Source organism: Engystomops pustulosus, chromosome 1, assembly GCF_040894005.1.
Source record: "Engystomops pustulosus chromosome 1, aEngPut4.maternal, whole genome shotgun sequence".
NCBI classification, from domain to species: Eukaryota; Metazoa; Chordata; class Amphibia; order Anura; family Leptodactylidae; genus Engystomops; species Engystomops pustulosus.
Window position 1 is genome coordinate 151,345,263 of NC_092411.1, and position 26,198 is coordinate 151,371,460.

The following is a 26,198-nucleotide window of genomic DNA, read 5'->3' on the forward strand; positions in this document are numbered from 1 at the left end:
GCATAGGCTCAAAGATCCGGCAGGGTGTTATGAAAGAGGCAGAATTAAATAGCCTTCTGGGAAATGGCCAGCGCCAATTAATGGCGTGCGCACCCTGGGAGGGAGGGATGCTCGCACACGGGCCACGGACGAGAATTGGGAACGGGGAGAGGTGAGCAGCGCGAGCGGCGCGCTTGCGAATACGGAGGGGCACGGGTGAGCCTGTGACCCGCGATATTCCCCCCGTGCTTCGGCATCCCCCTCTTCTTAGGCTGAAGAAATCTCTGCAAGAGACCATGGTCCAGGATATTGTCCTCGGACTCCCATAATCTTTCCTCAGGCCCAAACCCCTTCCAGTCAACAAGGAAGAACAACTTACCTCTCACTGTCTTCATATCCAGGACCTCCTTTACCTCAAAGACATTGGTGGAATCAGCCTCAGGAGCAGGAGGAGGCACCTGTTCATAGTATCATAGTATATAAGGCTGGAAAAAGACACAAGTTCATCAAGTCCAACCTTTAAGAATTAAATAAATGTGTTATCCCCATAACCCGTGATATTTAGCCACCTGGCTCTGTTCACTAAAATTAAGTTTACCATCGACCAATACCCCCAAGTCCTTTTCAGCTCCAGTTTTACCAAGTAATTGACTGTTTAGAATATAATTATACTTTTTGTTTCCATGGCCCAAGTGCATAACTTTACATTTATCTACATTAAACATCATCAACCATTTCTCTGCCTACTCCTCAAGCTTCCACAAATCCCTCTGTAATGCTAAACTATCTACCTCAGTATTTATTACTTTACACAGCTTAGTATCATCTGCAAATATTGAAACTTGACTGTGTAAACCCACTACAAGGTCATTAATAAAAATATTAAAAAGAAGTGGCCCCAATACTGACCCCTGTGGCACTCCACTGGTAACGTCAACCCAATGTGAGAATGTGCCATTAATGACAACCCTCTGTTTTCTATCACTAAGCCAATTACTTACCCAAATACACAGATTTTCCCCTATTCCCAGCAGTCTCATTTTCTATACCTTTTATGTGGCACGGTGTCAAATGCCTTTGAAAAGTCCAGATATATAACATCCACAGCGTCCCCCAGATCCAGTCTTGAACTTACCTCCTCGTAGAAACCAATCAGATTAGACTGACAGGACCGGTCTCTCATAAACCCATGCTGACGCTGGGTTATAAGGTTGTGCACAGTGAGATACTCCAGGATAGCATCTCTAACAAATCCCTCAAATATTTTCCCCACCACAGAAGTTAGACTCACGGGTCTGTAGTTTCCTGGATCACTTTTTGATCCTTTTTTGTATATTGGTACCACATTTGCTATGCGCCAGTCCTGTGGAACATAACCGGTCCTAAGTGAATCTTCAAATATTAAAAATAACGGTCTGTGTATCACGGTACATAGTTCATGCAGAACCCGAGGGTGTATGCCATCTGGCCCCGGTGATTTATCTATCTTAGTGGTTGCGAGGCGGCGCCGTACCTATTCCTGAGTTAAACTGTTGACATTCCAAAAAGAATTTACATTATTCCTCATTGTGTCTTCCACCAGGAGATTTTCCTGGGTAAAGACAGTTCAGTAGATTGGCCCTTTCCTCATCTCCTTCCACCATGACCCCCATGTTATTTCTAAGGGGACCCACACTCTCTGTTTTTAGTTTCTTATCATTTATATACTTGAAAAATAATTTGGGATTATTTTTGCTCTCCCTGGCAATATTTCTCTCAGACTCTATTTTTGCAGGCCTTTATCTGCTTTTTACAGGATTTATTTTTCTCTATAATCCTGTAATGCCTCATCGCTACCTTCACATTTTAGCACCTTAAACGCCTTATCTTTCTCGCTTATTGCTTTCCTTACAAGACTAGTTAGCCACATTGGCTTTTTCTTGTTCCTCTTATGCTTTTTCACATAAGAAATGTGTTTCTCACAGGACTTTTTCAGAATATATGAGAAAAAGTCCCATTTTTTTTTTGGGGGGGGGGGAGGCTTTTGTCTTTGAGAACATTATCTATGCCTTTAAGGTCTTCCCTAAGTTGCTGAAAATTTGCCCTCCTGAAGTTTAGAGTGTTGGTTACCCCTTCCCTAACGCTCTTAGTAAAGCGTAATACAAAAGCAATGATATTATGATTGCTATTACCCAGGTTCCCCCCAACCTGTAGTTTTGATACCCTATCAGGTCTGTTGGTTAGGGTAAGGTCCAGCAGTGCCCCCCCCCCCTCTTGTTGGCTCCAGGACTAGTTGCGACAGGTAATTGTCTTTTGTTGTTGACAAGAACCTGCTGCCTTTGAAGGACCTGCAGATTTCTGCCCCCCAGTCAATATCTGGGTAATTGAAGACCCCCATGATAAGTACTTCACCATGCTTTGAAGCCGCATCCATTTCACTTATCAGCATTTCCTCTGCTGCCTCCATTATATTTGGAGCCTTATAACAAACCCCTAGTAATATTTTATTATTCTTTTTCCCTCCCCTTATCTCCACCCATAGGGACTCCATATTTGCATTTGCGTTACTGATGTCATCTCGCAAGAATTCACATATAAACAAACCCCTCCCCCTTTTTTATTTATACGATCCTTTCTAAAAAGACTATAACCATCTATAGTAACATCCCAGTCATAGCTACTGTCCAGCCATGTCTCGCTGATACCCACTATATCATATTTTTCCGCTCCAACATCAAGAGTTCCAGTTCCTCCATTTTGTTTGTGAGGCTTCTGGCATTTGTGTACATACGCTTTATATGGTTTTCCCTATCCCTATTCATTTTGTTCTTATTTCCCAATCTCATTCCAGCCCCCCTTCCTCCCCCATGGACTATGACGCTTCCCAGCTCTCTATCTACACTGTCTATTTGCCCTGCACAAGTGTAGTTGCCCTCCCCCCAGGTCTCTAGTTTAAACACTCCTCCCACCTTCTAGCCGTTTTTCCCCCCAAAACAGCTGCACCCTCCCCATTGAGGTGCAGCCCATCCCTACTGTAGAGCCTGTAGCCGACAGAAAAGTCAGCCCAGTTCTCCATGAACTTTTAAACCACTTATTTACCTCCCTGATCTCCCGCTGCCTTTCTGGTGTGGCACGTGGTACAGGTAGTTTTCTCCGAAATACTACCTGTACCACGTGCCACACCAGAAAGTTGGTGTAGGAAGGAGGACTTTGGGTTCATGGAGAACTGGGCTGACTTTTCTGTCGGCTACAGGCTGGCTGGCAAGGCGAGGAGCAGACCATGGCCCACGTGAGTCCACGAGAACAGGGCAGCATCCATAAAGTTTCCTGCAGACCTGGAGTCAAAGAAGGCACACACATGAAACTGACTACTTGTTTCAACACTGAGGAGCACGGGAATGACCAGATGTGGAGAAGCTTTGCACACACGCTTCTCCCAAGAAACCTAGGTGCTGGCGTTTCCCGAAATTTTAGGATGGACAGGACTTAAGGTAGTGCTCCGGACTGGCGCAATACAGGCAGAGGTTCCCCCCATGTCTTCTGGAACGCTCCTAGGAGGAGTCTGAGCATAGGCTCGTCTGCAGACAGTACGGCCAGAGGCTGAAGCGGCCTTTGGAAAGCAGGAGCCAGGCTAGATAGACGTCGTGGATGGACTTAGGGTTGCTCGTGACGTTACTCCTCGGTACGCTCCATAAACCGCACGTCAATCCGAGTGGCCAAGGTGATGAGACCACACAGTGGTTTTTAGTTTCTTATCATTTATATACTTGAAAAATAATTTGGGATTATTTTTGCTCTCCCTGGCAATATTTCTCTCAGACTCTATTTTTGCAGGCCTTTATCTGCTTTTTACAGGATTTATTTTTCTCTATAATCCTGTAATGCCTCATCGCTACCTTCACATTTTAGCACCTTAAACGCCTTATCTTTCTCGCTTATTGCTTTCCTTACAAGACTAGTTAGCCACATTGGCTTTTTCTTGTTCCTCTTATGCTTTTTCACATAAGAAATGTGTTTCTCACAGGACTTTTTCAGAATATATGAGAAAAAGTCCCATTTTTTTGGGGGGGGGGGGCTTTTGTCTTTGAGAACATTATCTATGCCTTTAAGGTCTTCCCTTAGTTGCTGAAAATTTGCCCTCCTGAAGTTTAGAGTGTTGGTTGCCCCTTCCCTAACGCTCTTAGTAAAGCGTAATACAAAATCAATGATATTATGATTGCTATTACCCAGGTTCCCCCCAACCTGTAGTTTTGATACCCTATGAGGTCTGTTGGTTAGGGTAAGGTCCAGCAGTGCCCCCCCCCCCTCTTGTTGGCTCCAGGACTAGTTGCGACAGGTAATTGTCTTTTGTTGTTGACAAGAACCTGCTGCCTTTGAAGGACCTGCAGATTTCTGCCCCCCAGTCAATATCTGGGTAATTGAAGACCCCCATGATAAGTACTTCACCATGCTTTGAAGCCGCATCCATTTCACTTATCAGCATTTCCTCTGCTGCCTCCATTATATTTGGAGCCTTATAACAAACCCCTAGTAATATTTTATTATTCTTTTTCCCTCCCCTTATCTCCACCCATAGGGACTCCATATTTTTGCATTTGCGTTACTGATGTCATCTCGCAAGAATTCACATATAAACAAACCCCTCCCCCTTTTTTATTTATACGATCCTTTCTAAAAAGACTATAACCATCTATAGTAACAGCCCAGTCATAGCTACTGTCCAGCCATGTCTCGCTGATACCCACTATATCATATTTTTCCGCTCCAACATCAAGAGTTCCAGTTCCTCCATTTTGTTTGTGAGGCTTCTGGCATTTGTGTACATACGCTTTATATGGTTTTCCCTATCCCTATTCATTTTGTTCTTATTTCCCAATCTCATTCCAGCCCCCCTTCCTCCCCCATGGACTATGACGCTTCCCAGCTCTCTATCTACACTGTCTATTTGCCCTGCACAAGTGTAGTTGCCCTCCCCCCAGGTCTCTAGTTTAAACACTCCTCCCACCTTCTAGCCGTTTTTCCCCCCAAAACAGCTGCACCCTCCCCATTGAGGTGCAGCCCATCCCTACTGTAGAGCCTGTAGCCGACAGAAAAGTCAGCCCAGTTCTCCATGAACTTTTAAACCACTTATTTACCTCCCTGATCTCCCGCTGCCTTTCTGGTGTGGCACGTGGTACAGGTAGTTTTCTCCGAAATACTACCTGTACCACGTGCCACACCAGAAAGTTGGTGTAGGAAGGAGGACTTTGGGTTCATGGAGAACTGGGCTGACTTTTCTGTCGGCTACAGGCTGGCTGGCAAGGCGAGGAGCAGACCATGGCCCACGTGAGTCCACGAGAACAGGGCAGCATCCATAAAGTTTCCTGCAGACCTGGAGTCAAAGAAGGCACACACATGAAACTGACTACTTGTTTCAACACTGAGGAGCACGGGAATGACCAGATGTGGAGAAGCTTTGCACACACGCTTCTCCCAAGAAACCTAGGTGCTGGCGTTTCCCGAAATTTTAGGATGGACAGGACTTAAGGTAGTGCTCCGGACTGGCGCAATACAGGCAGAGGTTCCCCCCATGTCTTCTGGAACGCTCCTAGGAGGAGTCTGAGCATAGGCTCGTCTGCAGACAGTACGGCCAGAGGCTGAAGCGGCCTTTGGAAAGCAGGAGCCAGGCTAGATAGACGTCGTGGATGGACTTAGGGTTGCTCGTGACGTTACTCCTCGGTACGCTCCATAAACCGCACGTCAATCCGAGTGGCCAAGGTGATGAGACCACACAGTGGTTTTTAGTTTCTTATCATTTATATACTTGAAAAATAATTTGGGATTATTTTTGCTCTCCCTGGCAATATTTCTCTCAGACTCTATTTTTGCAGGCCTTTATCTGCTTTTTACAGGATTTATTTTTCTCTATAATCCTGTAATGCCTCATCGCTACCTTCACATTTTAGCACCTTAAACGCCTTATCTTTCTCGCTTATTGCTTTCCTTACAAGACTAGTTAGCCACATTGGCTTTTTCTTGTTCCTCTTATGCTTTTTCACATAAGAAATGTGTTTCTCACAGGACTTTTTCAGAATATATGAGAAAAAGTCCCATTTTTTTTGGGGGGGGGGGGCTTTTGTCTTTGAGAACATTATCTATGCCTTTAAGGTCTTCCCTTAGTTGCTGAAAATTTGCCCTCCTGAAGTTTAGAGTGTTGGTTGCCCCTTCCCTAACGCTCTTAGTAAAGCGTAATACAAAATCAATGATATTATGATTGCTATTACCCAGGTTCCCCCCAACCTGTAGTTTTGATACCCTATGAGGTCTGTTGGTTAGGGTAAGGTCCAGCAGTGCCCCCCCCCCCCCTCTTGTTGGCTCCAGGACTAGTTGCGACAGGTAATTGTCTTTTGTTGTTGACAAGAACCTGCTGCCTTTGAAGGACCTGCAGATTTCTGCCCCCCAGTCAATATCTGGGTAATTGAAGACCCCCATGATAAGTACTTCACCATGCTTTGAAGCCGCATCCATTTCACTTATCAGCATTTCCTCTGCTGCCTCCATTATATTTGGAGCCTTATAACAAACCCCTAGTAATATTTTATTATTCTTTTTCCCTCCCCTTATCTCCACCCATAGGGACTCCATATTTTTGCATTTGCGTTACTGATGTCATCTCGCAAGAATTCACATATAAACAAACCCCTCCCCCTTTTTTATTTATACGATCCTTTCTAAAAAGACTATAACCATCTATAGTAACAGCCCAGTCATAGCTACTGTCCAGCCATGTCTCGCTGATACCCACTATATCATATTTTTCCGCTCCAACATCAAGAGTTCCAGTTCCTCCATTTTGTTTGTGAGGCTTCTGGCATTTGTGTACATACGCTTTATATGGTTTTCCCTATCCCTATTCATTTTGTTCTTATTTCCCAATCTCATTCCAGCCCCCCTTCCTCCCCCATGGACTATGACGCTTCCCAGCTCTCTATCTACACTGTCTATTTGCCCTGCACAAGTGTAGTTGCCCTCCCCCCAGGTCTCTAGTTTAAACACTCCTCCCACCTTCTAGCCGTTTTTCCCCCCAAAACAGCTGCACCCTCCCCATTGAGGTGCAGCCCATCCCTACTGTAGAGCCTGTAGCCGACAGAAAAGTCAGCCCAGTTCTCCATGAACTTTTAAACCACTTATTTACCTCCCTGATCTCCCGCTGCCTTTCTGGTGTGGCACGTGGTACAGGTAGTTTTCTCCGAAATACTACCTGTACCACGTGCCACACCAGAAAGTTGGTGTAGGAAGGAGGACTTTGGGTTCATGGAGAACTGGGCTGACTTTTCTGTCGGCTACAGGCTGGCTGGCAAGGCGAGGAGCAGACCATGGCCCACGTGAGTCCACGAGAACAGGGCAGCATCCATAAAGTTTCCTGCAGACCTGGAGTCAAAGAAGGCACACACATGAAACTGACTACTTGTTTCAACACTGAGGAGCACGGGAATGACCAGATGTGGAGAAGCTTTGCACACACGCTTCTCCCAAGAAACCTAGGTGCTGGCGTTTCCCGAAATTTTAGGATGGACAGGACTTAAGGTAGTGCTCCGGACTGGCGCAATACAGGCAGAGGTTCCCCCCATGTCTTCTGGAACGCTCCTAGGAGGAGTCTGAGCATAGGCTCGTCTGCAGACAGTACGGCCAGAGGCTGAAGCGGCCTTTGGAAAGCAGGAGCCAGGCTAGATAGACGTCGTGGATGGACTTAGGGTTGCTCGTGACGTTACTCCTCGGTACGCTCCATAAACCGCACGTCAATCCGAGTGGCCAAGGTGATGAGACCACACAGTGGTTTTTAGTTTCTTATCATTTATATACTTGAAAAATAATTTGGGATTATTTTTGCTCTCCCTGGCAATATTTCTCTCAGACTCTATTTTTGCAGGCCTTTATCTGCTTTTTACAGGATTTATTTTTCTCTATAATCCTGTAATGCCTCATCGCTACCTTCACATTTTAGCACCTTAAACGCCTTATCTTTCTCGCTTATTGCTTTCCTTACAAGACTAGTTAGCCACATTGGCTTTTTCTTGTTCCTCTTATGCTTTTTCACATAAGAAATGTGTTTCTCACAGGACTTTTTCAGAATATATGAGAAAAAGTCCCATTTTTTTGGGGGGGGGGGGCTTTTGTCTTTGAGAACATTATCTATGCCTTTAAGGTCTTCCCTTAGTTGCTGAAAATTTGCCCTCCTGAAGTTTAGAGTGTTGGTTGCCCCTTCCCTAACGCTCTTAGTAAAGCGTAATACAAAATCAATGATATTATGATTGCTATTACCCAGGTTCCCCCCAACCTGTAGTTTTGATACCCTATGAGGTCTGTTGGTTAGGGTAAGGTCCAGCAGTGCCCCCCCCCCCCTCTTGTTGGCTCCAGGACTAGTTGCGACAGGTAATTGTCTTTTGTTGTTGACAAGAACCTGCTGCCTTTGAAGGACCTGCAGATTTCTGCCCCCCAGTCAATATCTGGGTAATTGAAGACCCCCATGATAAGTACTTCACCATGCTTTGAAGCCGCATCCATTTCACTTATCAGCATTTCCTCTGCTGCCTCCATTATATTTGGAGCCTTATAACAAACCCCTAGTAATATTTTATTATTCTTTTTCCCTCCCCTTATCTCCACCCATAGGGACTCCATATTTTTGCATTTGCGTTACTGATGTCATCTCGCAAGAATTCACATATAAACAAACCCCTCCCCCTTTTTTATTTATACGATCCTTTCTAAAAAGACTATAACCATCTATAGTAACAGCCCAGTCATAGCTACTGTCCAGCCATGTCTCGCTGATACCCACTATATCATATTTTTCCGCTCCAACATCAAGAGTTCCAGTTCCTCCATTTTGTTTGTGAGGCTTCTGGCATTTGTGTACATACGCTTTATATGGTTTTCCCTATCCCTATTCATTTTGTTCTTATTTCCCAATCTCATTCCAGCCCCCCTTCCTCCCCCATGGACTATGACGCTTCCCAGCTCTCTATCTACACTGTCTATTTGCCCTGCACAAGTGTAGTTGCCCTCCCCCCAGGTCTCTAGTTTAAACACTCCTCCCACCTTCTAGCCGTTTTTCCCCCCAAAACAGCTGCACCCTCCCCATTGAGGTGCAGCCCATCCCTACTGTAGAGCCTGTAGCCGACAGAAAAGTCAGCCCAGTTCTCCATGAACTTTTAAACCACTTATTTACCTCCCTGATCTCCCGCTGCCTTTCTGGTGTGGCACGTGGTACAGGTAGTTTTCTCCGAAATACTACCTGTACCACGTGCCACACCAGAAAGTTGGTGTAGGAAGGAGGACTTTGGGTTCATGGAGAACTGGGCTGACTTTTCTGTCGGCTACAGGCTGGCTGGCAAGGCGAGGAGCAGACCATGGCCCACGTGAGTCCACGAGAACAGGGCAGCATCCATAAAGTTTCCTGCAGACCTGGAGTCAAAGAAGGCACACACATGAAACTGACTACTTGTTTCAACACTGAGGAGCACGGGAATGACCAGATGTGGAGAAGCTTTGCACACACGCTTCTCCCAAGAAACCTAGGTGCTGGCGTTTCCCGAAATTTTAGGATGGACAGGACTTAAGGTAGTGCTCCGGACTGGCGCAATACAGGCAGAGGTTCCCCCCATGTCTTCTGGAACGCTCCTAGGAGGAGTCTGAGCATAGGCTCGTCTGCAGACAGTACGGCCAGAGGCTGAAGCGGCCTTTGGAAAGCAGGAGCCAGGCTAGATAGACGTCGTGGATGGACTTAGGGTTGCTCGTGACGTTACTCCTCGGTACGCTCCATAAACCGCACGTCAATCCGAGTGGCCAAGGTGATGAGACCACACAGTGGTTTTTAGTTTCTTATCATTTATATACTTGAAAAATAATTTGGGATTATTTTTGCTCTCCCTGGCAATATTTCTCTCAGACTCTATTTTTGCAGGCCTTTATCTGCTTTTTACAGGATTTATTTTTCTCTATAATCCTGTAATGCCTCATCGCTACCTTCACATTTTAGCACCTTAAACGCCTTATCTTTCTCGCTTATTGCTTTCCTTACAAGACTAGTTAGCCACATTGGCTTTTTCTTGTTCCTCTTATGCTTTTTCACATAAGAAATGTGTTTCTCACAGGACTTTTTCAGAATATATGAGAAAAAGTCCCATTTTTTTTGGGGGGGGGGGGCTTTTGTCTTTGAGAACATTATCTATGCCTTTAAGGTCTTCCCTTAGTTGCTGAAAATTTGCCCTCCTGAAGTTTAGAGTGTTGGTTGCCCCTTCCCTAACGCTCTTAGTAAAGCGTAATACAAAATCAATGATATTATGATTGCTATTACCCAGGTTCCCCCCAACCTGTAGTTTTGATACCCTATGAGGTCTGTTGGTTAGGGTAAGGTCCAGCAGTGCCCCCCCCCCCCCTCTTGTTGGCTCCAGGACTAGTTGCGACAGGTAATTGTCTTTTGTTGTTGACAAGAACCTGCTGCCTTTGAAGGACCTGCAGATTTCTGCCCCCCAGTCAATATCTGGGTAATTGAAGACCCCCATGATAAGTACTTCACCATGCTTTGAAGCCGCATCCATTTCACTTATCAGCATTTCCTCTGCTGCCTCCATTATATTTGGAGCCTTATAACAAACCCCTAGTAATATTTTATTATTCTTTTTCCCTCCCCTTATCTCCACCCATAGGGACTCCATATTTTTGCATTTGCGTTACTGATGTCATCTCGCAAGAATTCACATATAAACAAACCCCTCCCCCTTTTTTATTTATACGATCCTTTCTAAAAAGACTATAACCATCTATAGTAACAGCCCAGTCATAGCTACTGTCCAGCCATGTCTCGCTGATACCCACTATATCATATTTTTCCGCTCCAACATCAAGAGTTCCAGTTCCTCCATTTTGTTTGTGAGGCTTCTGGCATTTGTGTACATACGCTTTATATGGTTTTCCCTATCCCTATTCATTTTGTTCTTATTTCCCAATCTCATTCCAGCCCCCCTTCCTCCCCCATGGACTATGACGCTTCCCAGCTCTCTATCTACACTGTCTATTTGCCCTGCACAAGTGTAGTTGCCCTCCCCCCAGGTCTCTAGTTTAAACACTCCTCCCACCTTCTAGCCGTTTTTCCCCCCAAAACAGCTGCACCCTCCCCATTGAGGTGCAGCCCATCCCTACTGTAGAGCCTGTAGCCGACAGAAAAGTCAGCCCAGTTCTCCATGAACTTTTAAACCACTTATTTACCTCCCTGATCTCCCGCTGCCTTTCTGGTGTGGCACGTGGTACAGGTAGTTTTCTCCGAAATACTACCTGTACCACGTGCCACACCAGAAAGTTGGTGTAGGAAGGAGGACTTTGGGTTCATGGAGAACTGGGCTGACTTTTCTGTCGGCTACAGGCTGGCTGGCAAGGCGAGGAGCAGACCATGGCCCACGTGAGTCCACGAGAACAGGGCAGCATCCATAAAGTTTCCTGCAGACCTGGAGTCAAAGAAGGCACACACATGAAACTGACTACTTGTTTCAACACTGAGGAGCACGGGAATGACCAGATGTGGAGAAGCTTTGCACACACGCTTCTCCCAAGAAACCTAGGTGCTGGCGTTTCCCGAAATTTTAGGATGGACAGGACTTAAGGTAGTGCTCCGGACTGGCGCAATACAGGCAGAGGTTCCCCCCATGTCTTCTGGAACGCTCCTAGGAGGAGTCTGAGCATAGGCTCGTCTGCAGACAGTACGGCCAGAGGCTGAAGCGGCCTTTGGAAAGCAGGAGCCAGGCTAGATAGACGTCGTGGATGGACTTAGGGTTGCTCGTGACGATACTCCTCGGTACGCTCCATAAACCGCACGTTAATCCGAGTGGCCAAGGTGATGAGACCACACAGTGGTTTTTAGTTTCTTATCATTTATATACTTGAAACATAATTTGGGATTATTTTTGCTCTCCCTGGCAATATTTCTCTCAGACTCTATTTTTGCAGGCCTTTATCTGCTTTTTACAGGATTTATTTATCTCATTCCAGCCCCCCTTCCTCCCCCATGGACTATGACGCTTCCCAGCTCTCTATCTACACTGTCTATTTGCCCTGCACAAGTGTAGTTGCCCTCCCCCCAGGTCTCTAGTTTAAACACTCCTCCCACCTTCTAGCCGTTTTTTCCCCCCAAAACAGCTGCACCCTCCCCATTGAGGTGCAGCCCATCCCTACTGTAGAGCCTGTAGCCGACAGAAAAGTCAGCCCAGTTCTCCATGAACTTTTGAGACACTTATTTACCTCCCTGATCTCCCGCTGCCTTTCTGGTGTGGCACGTGGTACAGGTAGTTTTCTCCAAAATACTACCTGTACCACGTGCCACACCAGAAAGTTGGTGTAGGAAGGAGGACTTTGGGTTCATGGAGAACTGGGCTGACTTTTCTGTCGGCTACAGGCTGGCTGGCAAGGCGAGGAGCAGACCATGGCCACGTGAGTCCACGGGCAGCTGGGTATCGGCAACGGCATCAGAAGACCAGCGGGTTTGAGGCGTGATGGCTTATTGGAAGCACAAAAGGTGCAGGAACCCACAAAATCCCGTACGTCTTGGACCAGATCTGGCCACCAATAGTAACGGGAAATGAAGGCTGGGCACCCCAGGATGCCCAGCCATTTGAGAGCAATCTGTCCAGGTCAGAATTTTCTTCCGAAGGACAGGTCGAACATAAGTCTTGCCTGGTGGTAGCTGCCGGAGGTCCACTGGAGCAGCCACAACTAGCCGCTCAGGAGGGATGATCTGCCGAGGAACTGGTTCTTCCCCAATGACATCCAAGGCACGAGAAAGGACGTCAGCCTTGATGTTCTTCTCAGCCTGACGAAAATGAAAGAGGAAATCTAATCGGGAGAAGAAGAGTGACCAGCGAGCTTGACATGAATTGAGTTGCTGAACAGTCTGGAGATAGAGGAGATTCTTGTGGTCCGTGTAAATGCAGACCGGAAAAAGAGCTCCCTCCAGGAGGTAACGCCACTCTTCTAAGGCAAGCTTAATCGCCAGCAGTTCTTGATCTCCTATGGAATAATTCCTCTCTGTGGAGGAGAAAGTCTTAGAGAAAAATCCACAGCTGAGGGTTCGGCCTTTGGCACTCTTCTGCGTAAGCACCGCACCAGCCCCTACTGAGGAAGCATCCACTTCCAGATGGAAAGGCTTCTCTGCGTCGGGATGTACAAGAACTGGAGCTGAAGCAAACGCAAACTTTAAGTTCGTGAAGGCTTCCTCAGCTACTGAAGGCCAGAGTCGGGGGTTAGCACCCTTCTTAGTGAGGGCCACAATAGGAGACACCAGAGAGGAGAAGTGGGGGATGAACTGCCAGTAGTAATTTGCGAAGCCCAGAAACTGCTGTATAGTGTGTAGTCCTACTGGATGGGGCCACTGTAGAACCGCAGGCAGCTTGGCATGATCCATCAGGAGACCTCTGTCGGAGAAAATATAGTAAAGGAAATGAAGACTCCGCTGGTGAAACTGTCACTTTTCAAGTTTGGCATAAAGGTGATTAGTCCTTAGTCGACTGGGGACTTGCTGTATGTGAGACTGGTGGGACTCAAGATCCATAAAAAACACCAGAATGTCGTCAAGATAGACCACTACACAGGTATATAGTAGGTCTCTGAAGATGTTGTTGACAAATTCCTGGAAAATGGCAGGGGCATTGCAAAGTCTGAACGGCATCACCAAATACTCAAAGTGTCCGTTGCGAGTGTTAAAGGCGGTCTTCCACTCGTCACCCTTGCGAATGCGGACAAGGTTGTAGGCCCCACGAAGGTCCAGTTTGGAGAAGATCTTGGCTCCATGCAGATGGTCAAAGGTAGCGGATAGCAATTCTTAACGGTGATCTTATTAAGACCGTGGTAGTCAATGCACGGACGGAGTGACCCATCCTTCTTGGTAACAAAGAAGAAGCCTGCACCAGCCAGTGAAGAGGATTTACAAATGAACCCCCTCTGCAGGTTTTCCTTAATGTAGTCTGACATAGCAGCAAGGAGGAGATGCACCCGGTAGAAGCTCAACAGGGCAGTCATAGGAGCGGTGAGGTGGCAAGTCTCGGCTTGCTTCCTCGAAAAAATGTCCGCAAAGTCCTCATAACAAGTTGGGAGACCAACTTGGAAACCACAGAAGAGACCATGACGGGTACTGGATTAGGAACCACCATGCAACGGGACTGGCAATCTGTCCCCCAGCATAAAATCTCCTCCGTCTTCCAATTAAGCACAGGAGCATGGAGCTGCAACCACGGAAGACCCAGCAGGAGGGGCGAGGTGCAGTGAGGCAGTATATAGAAGGACAGTCTCTCTTATGTCTCTCTCTCTTATGTAGGCCTCCAACTTGCAGGTACAAGGGCTGTGTGAGAGAATCTGGCCACTGAGTAGATGGCCAGGGGCTTCTCGAGGCGGACCACTGGAATGTGATGCTGCGAGAACAGGGCAGCATCCATAAAGTTTCCTGCAGACCTGGAGTCAAAGAAGGCACACACATGAAACTGACTACTTGTTTCAACACTGAGGAGCACGGGAATGACCAGATGTGGAGAAGCTTTGCACACACGCTTCTCCCAAGAAACCTAGGTGCTGGCGTTTCCCGAAATTTTAGGACGGACAGGACTTAAGGTAGTGCTCCGGACTGGCGCAATACAGGCAGAGGTTCCCCCCATGTCTTCTGGAATGCTCCTAGGAGGAGTCTGAGCATAGGCTCGTCTGCAGACAGTACGGCCAGAGGCTGAAGCGGCCTTTGGAAAGCAGGAGCCAGGCTAGATAGACGTCGTGGATGGACTTAGGGTTGCTCGTGACGTTACTCCTCGGTACGCTCCATAAACCGCACGTCAATCCGAGTGGCCAAGGTGATGAGACCACAGAGGGTAGATGGCAGATCACAAGTAGTCGACGCGTCCGTGACTTGAGGAGAGAGACCTTTCCTGAAGGTTAAGGACAGGGCTGCATCGTTCCAAGAGAGTTCCGAGGCCAAGGGACATTACTGGACAGCATATTCTCCCACGGAAGAGTTCCCCTGGTGCAGATTCAGCAGCGCAGACTCAGCAGAGGAGGCCTGTGCAGGTTCTTCTAACACGGACAGGTATTCTGCCAGGAATGCCATGTGAGTAGCCATGACTGGGTCGTCTCTGTCCCAAAGAAGGGTAGCTCACGCTGTGGCAGGGTTGCCATTAATTGCAGCAACATGGCGGTGATTTGTCACAACTGTTCACCTTGCGCAGCAATGGTGGTAAGTTCGGACCGAATAAGTAGCGTAACCTCAGCGAGATCCATGGAGATCTTATTGTCAGGATATGGGATCAGTGGATCCCCTGGAAAACCGCGGGAGGTGGTACTGCCGACACCTAGGACCGTAATCTAAGTGGCACATGGCTTTAACCAGAGCCCGCCGCAAAGCGGGATGGTCTTGCTGCGGCGGGGTACCACCAGGTCGTTCGACAGGTGCAACTAGCCCGTGGTTGCAGGAGACAGTCTTGTGGTCAAGTTCGGGCTCAGGGCTATAGCAAGTGTGCAGCCTTGAGTGGTAGCTATCTTTAATGAGTGCACAGCCTTGAGTGGTCACTGGCTATAACGTGTGTACAGTCTTGAGTGGTCACTGACTATAGCGAGTGCACAGCCTTCAGTAGCCACTGGATGTAGCGAGTGCACAGCCTTGAGTGGTTACTGGATATAGTGAGTGCACAGCCTTGAGTGGCCACTGGATGTAGTGAGTGCACAGCCTTGAGTGGCCACTGGATGTAGTGAGTGCACAGCCTTGAGTGGTCACTGGATATAGTGAGTGCACAGCCTTGAGTGGTCACTGGACATGGTGTTTGTGCAGCTTTCAGTAGTCAATGGCTCTAACAAGTGTGCAGCCTTGGTAGCTGGCTATAATGAGTTTGCAGTCTTCAGTAGTTGCTGGTTACACACACTCCACCGCTGCCTAAGTGGCTTGGAGGTGGCCTAAAGGAAAATAACTGTGGAACAAACTTATAATTAGCCGGAGCGCAGAGATGAGATGTCTGGCACTCCGGGCTTCTAATTATGCACACCCACTTCCATGCTGGGAGTATGATGTCACACAAAAGGCATGAATTCAAGCCGGTATACCCTCTTAAGCAGGGATCACCTATAAAAAAAACATATAATTAGTCTGGCGGAGCGCAGGGAAGAGATGTCTTGCATTCTGGGCAGCTAATTATGCACTCCCTCACCACCTTCCGCTCCCATGCTGGAGAGTGAGGTGACGTCACACGGGGGCGTGCATAATTAGCAGTCCAGAGCGCCGGACATCTTGTCCTGCGCTCCTAATTATACGTTTGTTTTCTAGGTGACTAGGGACGGACAGCACCGGTGGGCCCCAGTTACCCCATCTTTTCAATATAGATATAATTGAGGTGACTAAAAGTATCCATTTTTCACTACCTTGCACTGGATACTGTGGTTAATATAAACCCTACGGCATCTCAGCCACATCTTCTCATGAGAACTAAAGATGTGAAGAAGTTTCCCTGGTTGCCGGCACGCAAGAGGCTCGCTACCCCTGTATATCTGTGTGCAGTGTACACACTACTGCCTTTATGACGCAGCCGCTTCTGTGTTGTCCCTACACGTGACCGCCGCCCATCCGACAGCCCATTCTACGCAAGCCACATCCCCCTATGTGACGTAACCCGCCCGCCTCCTCAGCTGCTGGGAGTTGTAGTCCGCAGCTCCGCGACACCCCTCACAGCCAGCCCTATCCTCTCTCTAGTCAGCACCGCAGCGTCATGTCCTGACAGAAGCCACACTCGCCAGCAGAACTAGCGATCGCAGCGCGCGGAGGACACCGCAGGCCCCAAGCAGTTTATCGGGGAGCAAAGTCGCTATGGCCCGGCCAACATTGCCGGTGCCCAGCTCCCAGAAGGCGCTGCTGTTAGAGCTGAAGGGGCTACAGGAGGAGCCAGTGGAGGGGTTCCGGGTCACCCTGGTGGATGAGGCGGATTTGTACAACTGGGAGGTGGCGATATTCGGGCCCCCCAATACCTTCTATGAAGGGGGGTACTTCAAGGTGAGGCAGGGTGGTGGGGGCACCAGTCATGGGGAGGAGGCCGGGGTGACAGTGCTAGCAGGGGCATGACTGAGGCCAGAGGAGGCTTTGTGCACCATCGTGCAGACAATAGAGCTCGGGCTCCCTGTGTGTACTGGCGTTCAGTGACGTCACTACTGCTTATCTCCAGGCATGGCCTCCAGGATGGGGACAGTGGGGACTTGTTGAATGCCTCCCTTCAATCCCATGGCCTATGCTAGGCCTTGAGGGCTTCTTCACACAGAGCTTTTCTTTTGTACCATTGAGGTACCTCTGTGTTTACATTCATAAGTGTGGTCTTAGGCCCCATACCCACAGACAGTCAGTGTACCCTCATGGTTTTCTATAGACTGTTGTGCTGAGTATGAGCTGTCTGTCTGGGCCACAAATTGGGCCCCATTCTTTACGGCCTAGGCAGTCTTATTAATAATAATTCCTTCATTTATTATGCAGGGTAGCACAGTGCTTTCCTAATCAGTCTTTTCTACTACAATCTTCGTGTGAGTGGTGACGAATGGGGCAAAAACAATGGGCCACAGCACATAAACAGCATAGATTAATGGGTATGAGGCCTTGACCTAAAGTAGTAGACCTGTACAGCACATGGACCCACTGGCAGTAAATAGGACCATATGCAGCCTCAGCCGTTGCCCTGTACTGGTTTCCAGAGGTACCAATATAGTAGAGGAGAAATTCAGATTATCATTGCAAGGCTACTTTCACACTGCCGTAGTTTGGGCAGGAATGCAGCAGTACGCTGGAGAGATGGGGTGGGGGGGATCGCTGCTTATCCCTGCCCTCTCTATAGCAAGGCATGGCACCCGTCTGTAAACACAGGAAAAGATGGAGCATGCTGGGCCAGGTGCCATAGCCATCTATGGCCAGATATATACCTCTCCACAACTGCAGTGGGAAATGGACCTAGCTGATTGAATGGACACGGTGCCTGGAGAGCGATGTCCAATGATAACCCAGTAGTCTCAGGCAATTTAGGATGTGTCACCTCCACTGATCAATGTTATGAACTTTAGTTTTTACTCAACTCTTAAAAGAAGTCTGCCATCTGCTGCAGCAAGATACAACCATTGGCACACATCGCAGAGCCTCCTATGTTCAGTTCACACGTACCTTTTATTTTTGAAACCATTGAGCCCTTTTTCAATGCTCCCAGGGCATTGTTCCCCCCCCCCCCCCCCAAGATATCTTGAATCTTAAAGAAAACCTACTACTGCTCGCATGATGAAATCATGCGGGCACACCACCCTGTATTCTATTTAATCCTGATGCCGGCAGATAACTTTGGTTAGGCACAGCAATCTTTAGTTTAGCTAAGAAAATTGATTTACTCAAATATTTAAATTTGCCCTCCGGTGCTACCCCTACGTCACCAGCCGTCTGTCGATGCCTTCCGAGTGTTAATTATTCACGCCTCCGTTTTGCTACCTTCCCTTCTTCAGGTGCCAAGAGCCGTGACGTCAATGAGCTCTTGGCACTTATCGCGCATGCACTAACACTAACTTTAGCTTAGCCGTCCGGTGCACTGTGCGTGGCACAGTCAATATTGTAATGCCATTTCATTAAACCCACTCCACGTGTGCCAAACATAGTTTGGGGGATTTGCCATAGAGAATTTGCAATCTCATGCAATGGGTGTGTTAAGATGCCGGACTGTACAATGGAAAATATATTACTTAGAGGTGCTGCAGAAGCAAGGACAAAATGCCCTAGGTCAGTGGTGGTGAACCCAGAGGTGGCACAAAGAGCCCTCTCAGTGGGCTGTTGCACCATGGCAGAGTTTGCCAGACATGGATCCTCCTGCAGTCATGGCACTTACCATGCTTAGCATTATTTTAATGTGGAGCATCCTGGTCTACCTGAGACTGCAGGAAGATAGGGGAGGTGTGGACAGGGTCAGGTAATCATTGGAGCTCCTTCTGTGTGACCCCTGAATCTTCCTGTTCAGGGAGCTGTCAAGGGAAGCTCCAGTGACAATCCAAATTTCTTCACCCTATGACAAAGTTATTGGTGGCCGCAGGCCCACAGACAAGAAAATTGCAATAGGTTACTGCTTGAATTGCTGTATTGGCACTCTGCAAAAAATATGCAGGTTTTGGGTTGCAGTTTGGGCATTTGACCTCTAAAAGGTTTGCCATCGCCCTAGGTGCTCGAAGATGCCAATTTGCGCACCACTTTAAAGTTCTTTATCTGGAAATGGGTTCAATGTTTTCAGAATATTATGGTATGTCTGCAATCTGCATGAGGGGGCTCTCTAAAATTAATATTTGCATGTCACTGTGGCTGATGGTAGACTATCTTAAGGCCCTAAAATACAGATCAATCTGTCAGGATTGTTCATTTACGGACGGTACAGAACTTGCTCCTCATTCAGCCACATCTTAAATTCTCTGGATTTCAATAATCTTCGCTTATTCACACAGGGAATTGAGACTGGCTTGTGGAAACACCATTAGTGATCAATTCCCCATATAAGGGCCATATCGCCTGTGTCTACGGCGTGTCTCATGCACACTGACATGTGCCCGTCTGGCCATAGCCGTATGGGCACTTGTCGGGCGCGCTGGAGAAGAGAAGAAGTGAGTGCTGCTCACCCCTCCTCTCTTCATAGATAATAGTGGGGAATGGTCATTCTTATGGCCAAAGATGGAGCATGCTCTACCTTTTTTGCGGTCACAGTACAGTGAGAACACGTTGTGCTCATCGTACCGAGCCCGAACACCATAGACAACTATGGGGAACGTAATTGCAGCCGCATACATGTCCCCCATACGTTAGTGTGCATAGACCCTTAGACTGTTTAAATCTCGTTCTTTACCCTCTGTTTTAAGTATACGTTGGAAGGAGTTCAGGAAACTCAGCCAGATTTTCTATACAGAGGAACCGGTGGGTTTCTGATTCGCAGCATCGTAGTCATCTATATCCTAGATCTATACTTAACCATACTCGTCACCACTGCTGTCAGTGCTGCACTTTGGTATCCCCCACCTGGATTTATTAACATTAGATTATGGACCATTATTTAGATTAAATAATCATAGATTCCTATGGGCAGCAGTGTATATGACTATATATATATAAAGTAATGTATGTGTAGTTACGTTCTGTAATCTATTAACTTTTAATCTACATTTCGCAGGCTCGTCTGAAGTTCCCCATTGATTATCCATATTCTCCTCCTGCATTTAGATTCCTAACAAAAATGTGGCACCCAAACATCTATGAGGTAAGTAGATAGAGGTTTTATACATTAACAAACTTTTACAGCAGTGAATGAGCTGTAAAAGTGGGGGATAGGGGCATGCTGTTACCTACTAGGGCACGTATGTTCTTGCCATTTATGTTATTCAAAACTGACAATTAATGCCAGGCAGACAATGTTTAGTGGCCCACCGATGCAGTGGGTTCCAATTCATATAATGGGAGGTGTACGCAACTATCCACTTCTGACTCTGTATGCTGTGGTGTGTGTGGTCCAGGGTAGACCTATAGTGACCTATCCTAAATAGATGTTTAATTGTAAACAGTGCCATTTCTACACTGGATCCAATCTTCATGACTAAAAAGGGACAACTACTTTGGATTCCATTTTTTCTAAATCCATACTACATGTGTTTTATACTCATAACCTCAATCCTCTGCTGCATGTTTTATACACGAACATTCACTCTTTTGATATCCATAGGAAGTGACTACCTAGAACAGCTCCTATTCCTGCCTTTCTATCTTTTTCAGTGCGGGCATTCAGCGTGTTCCAGGTATGGTGATGTACGGTGCATGTGCCACACCATGAACATGCCTGATAGAAGGCAATGGCTAACTCATGGCCAAAGCACACGTTGTTGTGCATGAAGCCTTCCGTGCATAGTGATTTCATATAGTGTAGCCTATGCATGAATCAAATAATACAGTCATTTCTCATTATTATTATTTTAACTTTGAGTGAGGCTCTGACTTGAAGAAACGCCAATGATCCTGAGAAGGATAGGAAGTGGCTCCCTTTACTTTGTGCTTTGATGGCACATTGCTGTGTGTAGTGGAACTGTGATATGCCATTAGTTTTTGTGATGGTAATTGCCTTCTCATCTATACCCATTCAGCAGAGTTTTGTTCCAGCAGCATGCTTGTGATGCTCTTGCTCATGTAAGAATCACTAGCCCTGTTCTTGACAGGTTGAGGTAGGGGCTGCATATTCTTGCAACTCTTACTGACTGTGTGAGGAGAACAGAGACTGAAGCCAGGGAACTAGTTGCATACATGCCTGCCTCTCTAATTATGGGGTTGGGGAACATTGGTCTGTTTTTAAAAACAAAAAAACATTAAAATAAAGTGATTAGATGAGCATTTTAAGTCCCTAAACACACAGTACAGATTAAAAAAAAAAGGTTTCAACCTTACAAGTTTTTGCCCTGTGTGATTTGTATTGCTGCACAGAATAATGGTATGTATAGTTATGCATTTTTATTCTTTTGATTTCTTACAGAATGGAGATGTATGCATTTCTATCTTGCACCCACCAGTAGATGACCCACAGAGTGGAGAGCTTCCCTCTGAGAGGTGGAACCCAACACAGAATGTGCGGTAAGCTACTGTCCAAAATTTGTCCATAAATGTGTATGACTATAAAAACTATACTCTAAAGGACAGATCACTGAGCACAAAACCTGGTGTTTTATATATAACATGTACTTAAGACCAGACGTCACCAGCTCTTAGAACTATCTTGGGGCTTTGCCAGCCACTACGATACTGTTAAAAAATATTTTTTCCCCTTTTTTAGAATGTATGTACTGCTACCCAATGTATCCCTCAGGACTGTGAAGTTGATAAGCGAAGTCTCCAACTCCTCAGTTTCCCTGCCTCTGACATGTACGGGGCAGGTTTTATTGATAAATTTACAGTAATAATGCTTTTTATCACCATTGTGATACAATAATACAATAATGGGTTGAACGTAAAAAATATTTTAGAATACAACCTTAGAACTATATCTTTTAAAGGAGTTGTCCAAGACTCAGGGGGGGAACAGCAAAAAAAAAAAATAAACATTTACTTGCCTCCTTGGTCCCTCCCACTGTCCCATGCCATGGTCTCTCTGTGCCTTGCCCCTTTTTGTTTACAGGGGCATGGATGCTCCGTTCTTGCAGCTTACAGCTAGGCACTTCCGGCGTATATACATCCCCCATACACCGCAATGTCCTCTCTGCGCCGTGCGGCACTGTACCGTTCTGTAGCCTGTAGAAAGACGGGACGTGTCCCATCTTTCGATGGAATACGGCACGGGCCCTATGTTAAACTATGGAGAGGGGCAGGGATGAGCAGCGCTCCCCCCCCCCCCCTCCTCCTCTCCCCGGCGCCGATGTATGCCCGGTACACTACGGTACGGCAGACATACATTGTGTGAATGATGTAGCCTTAGATCAGTATTAGAACAGACATTTATATGACATTCTATAATTTCCTCAAATTCTGATGGGAGAAAAATATTAAGCATATGCGCACTGCAGTGAACTAATTGTAACAATTTATTATACATTTTAGTTTGAGCTGTTTCCATTAAAATCCTTTGACAACATTAGTTTATTGCAAACCAAATTATGTGTACTTTATTAAATGCAACATGTTTTAGCTTGGATCATGAATCCGCACAACTTGGTTCCTAAACTACTTTTTCGTTCTGGAGCTGATGATGGATCTCTTGTACCTGACCTTTCTCTTTACACTGGCAGACGGCCCATTTACAGTGCTGTGCATTCTCCATCGTTTCTACCTTTCTACCTTTTTAATCTTCTGTGTATGATCTCTCCACTGTGACTCAATCCCCCACTTTTTGTCCAGTTCCATGAAATGTTCTGATGATATGATTTATCTTTATATTTTTCTTAACAAGAAATTTTTTTTCTGTTCTAAACAGGACAATCCTTCTCAGTGTCATCTCTCTTTTGAACGAGCCAAACACATTTTCTCCAGCTAATGTTGATGCATCTGTCATGTACCGAAAATGGAAAGAAAGCAAGGGGCGTGATAGAGAGTACACGGACATCATACGGTAAACTGATAACTGTACTTGCACTGCCTGCGGATGTAGATCTCTTCCCTTTTGATGAAATAAAAATAACCCTTACTTGGTCTAGGAGTAATTCACAATAATGGAGGTGTATCAATAATGCATAGATTGTTTAAAGGAAACCTACCACTTGTAGTGGCAGGTTTCCGATGGCAATACCGGGCACCAGCTCAGGGTGAGCTGGTGCCGGAGCTTATTTTAGTTAGTGTTTTAAACCGCGGTATCGCGGTTTAAAGCACTTTTTAAAAGTTGTAGCCGGCGCAGGCAGGTACGCACTCGGCGCTTACCGTGCACGCGGCTACATAGGAAGTGAATGAGAGCCGCGTGCACGGTAAGCGCCGAGCGCATACCTGCCTGCGCTGGCTATAACATTTAAAAAGTGTTTTAAACCGTGATACCGCGGTTTAAAACACTAACTAAAATAAGCTCCGGCACCAGCTCACCCTGAGCTGGTGCCCGGTATTTCCATCGGAAGCCTGCCACTACAAGTGGTAGGTTTCCTTTAAAGACTCTTCCTGCAGTGTCCTTGAAGTATTGCATACGAGTAGCTCCACTTACTATGAAATTACCCATGGGCCATGTTTATTTGATAATCCATTAAAATGCCCAGGAATATGTCTTCTTAAATCTCCACCTTGCTATAATTAGACATAAATTTCAACATTTCTTGAAAGTGGTCTTGTAGTATCAGGTTACATGCAATAAAGCAGCCTTTGAGAATTTTCTATACATCTTATATAGCAGTGATGGCAAACCTTTTAGAGGCTGAGTGCCCAAAATACAACAAAGACCCGCTTATTTTTCGCAAAGTGCCAACACAGAAATTTAATTTGTGATTTATACTCCCTTCTGTCACAGTTTTCATTGATACCAACACTCTGAGGACACCAATAAAGCAGAAAATAGTCCCAGGTAGAGCTGTCACTTTAAAATAGCTCTGTGCACAGCAAGTCCTGGGCTGTCTGGGACTGCAGGAAGATACCAGGAGTCATCTCTGGCGATGACCTGAGTGCCCACAGAAAGGGCTCTGAGTGCCACCTCTGGCACCAGTGCCATAGGTTAGCCATCACTGTTATATAGCATAGCAGTAGGTTAATCTTCTCTCTTCTAAATCTTCTGGTTCACCTTGTAGGAAGCAAGTTCTCACAACTAAGGCAGATGCTGATAATGATGGCGTCAAGGTTCCTACTACACTAGCTGAGTATTGTGTAAAAACCAAAGTGCCCGCTCCAGATGAGGGATCTGACCTGTTCTACGATGACTACTATGAGGATGATGACATGGAAGATGAAGGCGATAGCTGCTATGAAGACCAGGATGATTCTGGCAATGAAGAGTCCTGACGCCACCTGTTCCTCCCATTCTCGCCATGTTCCTCATCTTCTCTGCATCAATAAAATAGACACTGATGATTTTCACTCTTTATTTCTTTGACCATATACCACATGACCCATGTGGTACAAGAGAAATAGAGGAGAGATTTGAGGCTTTGCCCTACTGAGATGCCAAGGATGGTCCCTGAGCTACAGTAGATGGCTTAATGCTTGCAGTACAAGCTTGTGCCACAGGATGGCAGTAGAGTGCTTTGCAAGTCCTGCTGCTATACTAACTCCACTCCCTTGACCTTTGCTATTTCAGGCTGCAGTGCAGGACTGAAATGAGGGTAGGAGGGTTTGTGCGAGAATTCTTTTTATTTGGTTGCTTTTTGTTTTCATTTTGGGTGTGGGTATGGTGAAGAGGGCTGCTTTGGTTTTGAAGAATTACTCTTGTTGTCTGACACTGTATTTACCGTGTGGTGGTGGTGGTGGGGGGCTTAGCTGACAGCATTATTGTGTGGTTTGGATTTTTTTGGTGGGTGGGGTTTTCTGCTACTTTTTCTGGTTTTGTTTTAAGACAATTTAATAAATAAAGAAAAAAATCACTTGTGTGCTTATTCTTTGTGTAATCCGGAGCATGGCACTACTCGCTCCCAAACAGGTTCTGCCAAGTTATGTAATACAGGTATTTTCATCATATCCCTTTTTATGGAGCGGTTTAATTGCCATATGGAAATTTCTTGTTTTCATGTGTGTTCTATAAAGGCTTATTATAGTTTAAAGGTTTACATGGACACCAAGCCTTAAAATATTATGCTGAGTATACCGTGTGAAAAGGTCAGATAGTGCAGTAAAATGATGAGCTCTCTTACAATTTATATGTATGTCACAGTTCCCAGCCTTGTGAAGTACTGGTGCAGTGTGATCTTGGAGACTGGGAGAGATTTATCAGAAGCGACAGAGCAAAATTGTTCTAATTGCCCAGGGCAACCAATCGGAGCTCAGTTTTCTTTTCCCCACAGTGGTTTATAAAATTAAAGCGGAGCTCTGATTGGTTTCCATGGGCAACTAGAGCCATTTTACCTCCGGCACACCGGATAAATCCCACCCCCCACATGTCTATACAGTAACGTTAGCTTATGGATCTCCCTGCTCTATGTATTTGTTCTTGTTGTCTCAGGAAGAACCTCCTAACTAGAGACCTGTTCTCATAAGGGTGACCTTTTCTTTGCGGAATGTGACTTCTGTCCTTTTCTCAACTTTGCCAGTGACTGAAGTATATGTAATTGATATGGTAAACAGTCTGCAGTAACTTGCCCATGTTCCCTTTCAGCCATACAATCTTAAAAATGAAACTTAATGCACAACCACTTGGTGTGGCATTCGGAATTATGTTTATGTGGTATCAACATTCATGATGTGAAAAGCGAAGTAGCCTTCTTTTCTAAAAACAAACATAGGATGGCCTTCGTGCCTCTAAGTTAAAGTGAATAGCCCAATTTCTATGTTACAGCACCAGACACCTGGTTCACTTTGTCACTTCCATCCTTGTGTTTTTCAGAGCAGGTCATTGCCTGGCCACAATATGAGGGGGATGGAGGACAAGATGCCACAATATGAGTGGGATGGAGGACAGAGGCCACAATATGAGGGTTGTGGAGGAGAAAGGCCACAATATGAGGGAGATGACTTGTGGCTACAGTATGAGGGGGATGGAGCACAGGAGGTCACAATATGAGGGGATGCAGGACAATAGGCCACACTATGAAGGGGAGGAGTA

The 26,198-nt window shown here is 46.3% G+C and overlaps 1 protein-coding gene across 1 annotated transcript; it reads left to right on the plus strand.

The window, feature by feature from the left end:
• Positions 1 to 16,580: 16,580 nt before the first annotated feature.
• Positions 16,581 to 24,514, plus strand: CDC34 (cell division cycle 34, ubiquitin conjugating enzyme). Its single transcript, XM_072110995.1, has 5 exons — positions 16,581 to 17,002; positions 20,175 to 20,261; positions 21,519 to 21,616; positions 22,950 to 23,084; positions 24,235 to 24,514. The coding sequence occupies exons 1-5, from the start codon at positions 16,820 to 16,822 to the stop codon at positions 24,443 to 24,445; spliced, it is 714 nt and encodes a 237-aa protein (XP_071967096.1). The 5' UTR covers positions 16,581 to 16,819; the 3' UTR covers positions 24,446 to 24,514.
• Positions 24,515 to 26,198: the final 1,684 nt, after the last annotated feature.

Bases quoted from the DNA above. Each gene is read 5' to 3' on its own strand.
- CDC34 (XM_072110995.1), top strand. From the start codon at position 16,820: ATGGCCCGGCCAACATTGCCGGTGCCCAGCTCCCAGAAGGCGCTGCTG. The intron at 17,003-20,174 runs GTGAGGCAGGGT...TACATTTCGCAG, and splicing joins ATGAAGGGGGGTACTTCAAG to GCTCGTCTGAAGTTCCCCAT. The intron at 20,262-21,518 runs GTAAGTAGATAG...GATTTCTTACAG, and splicing joins GGCACCCAAACATCTATGAG to AATGGAGATGTATGCATTTC.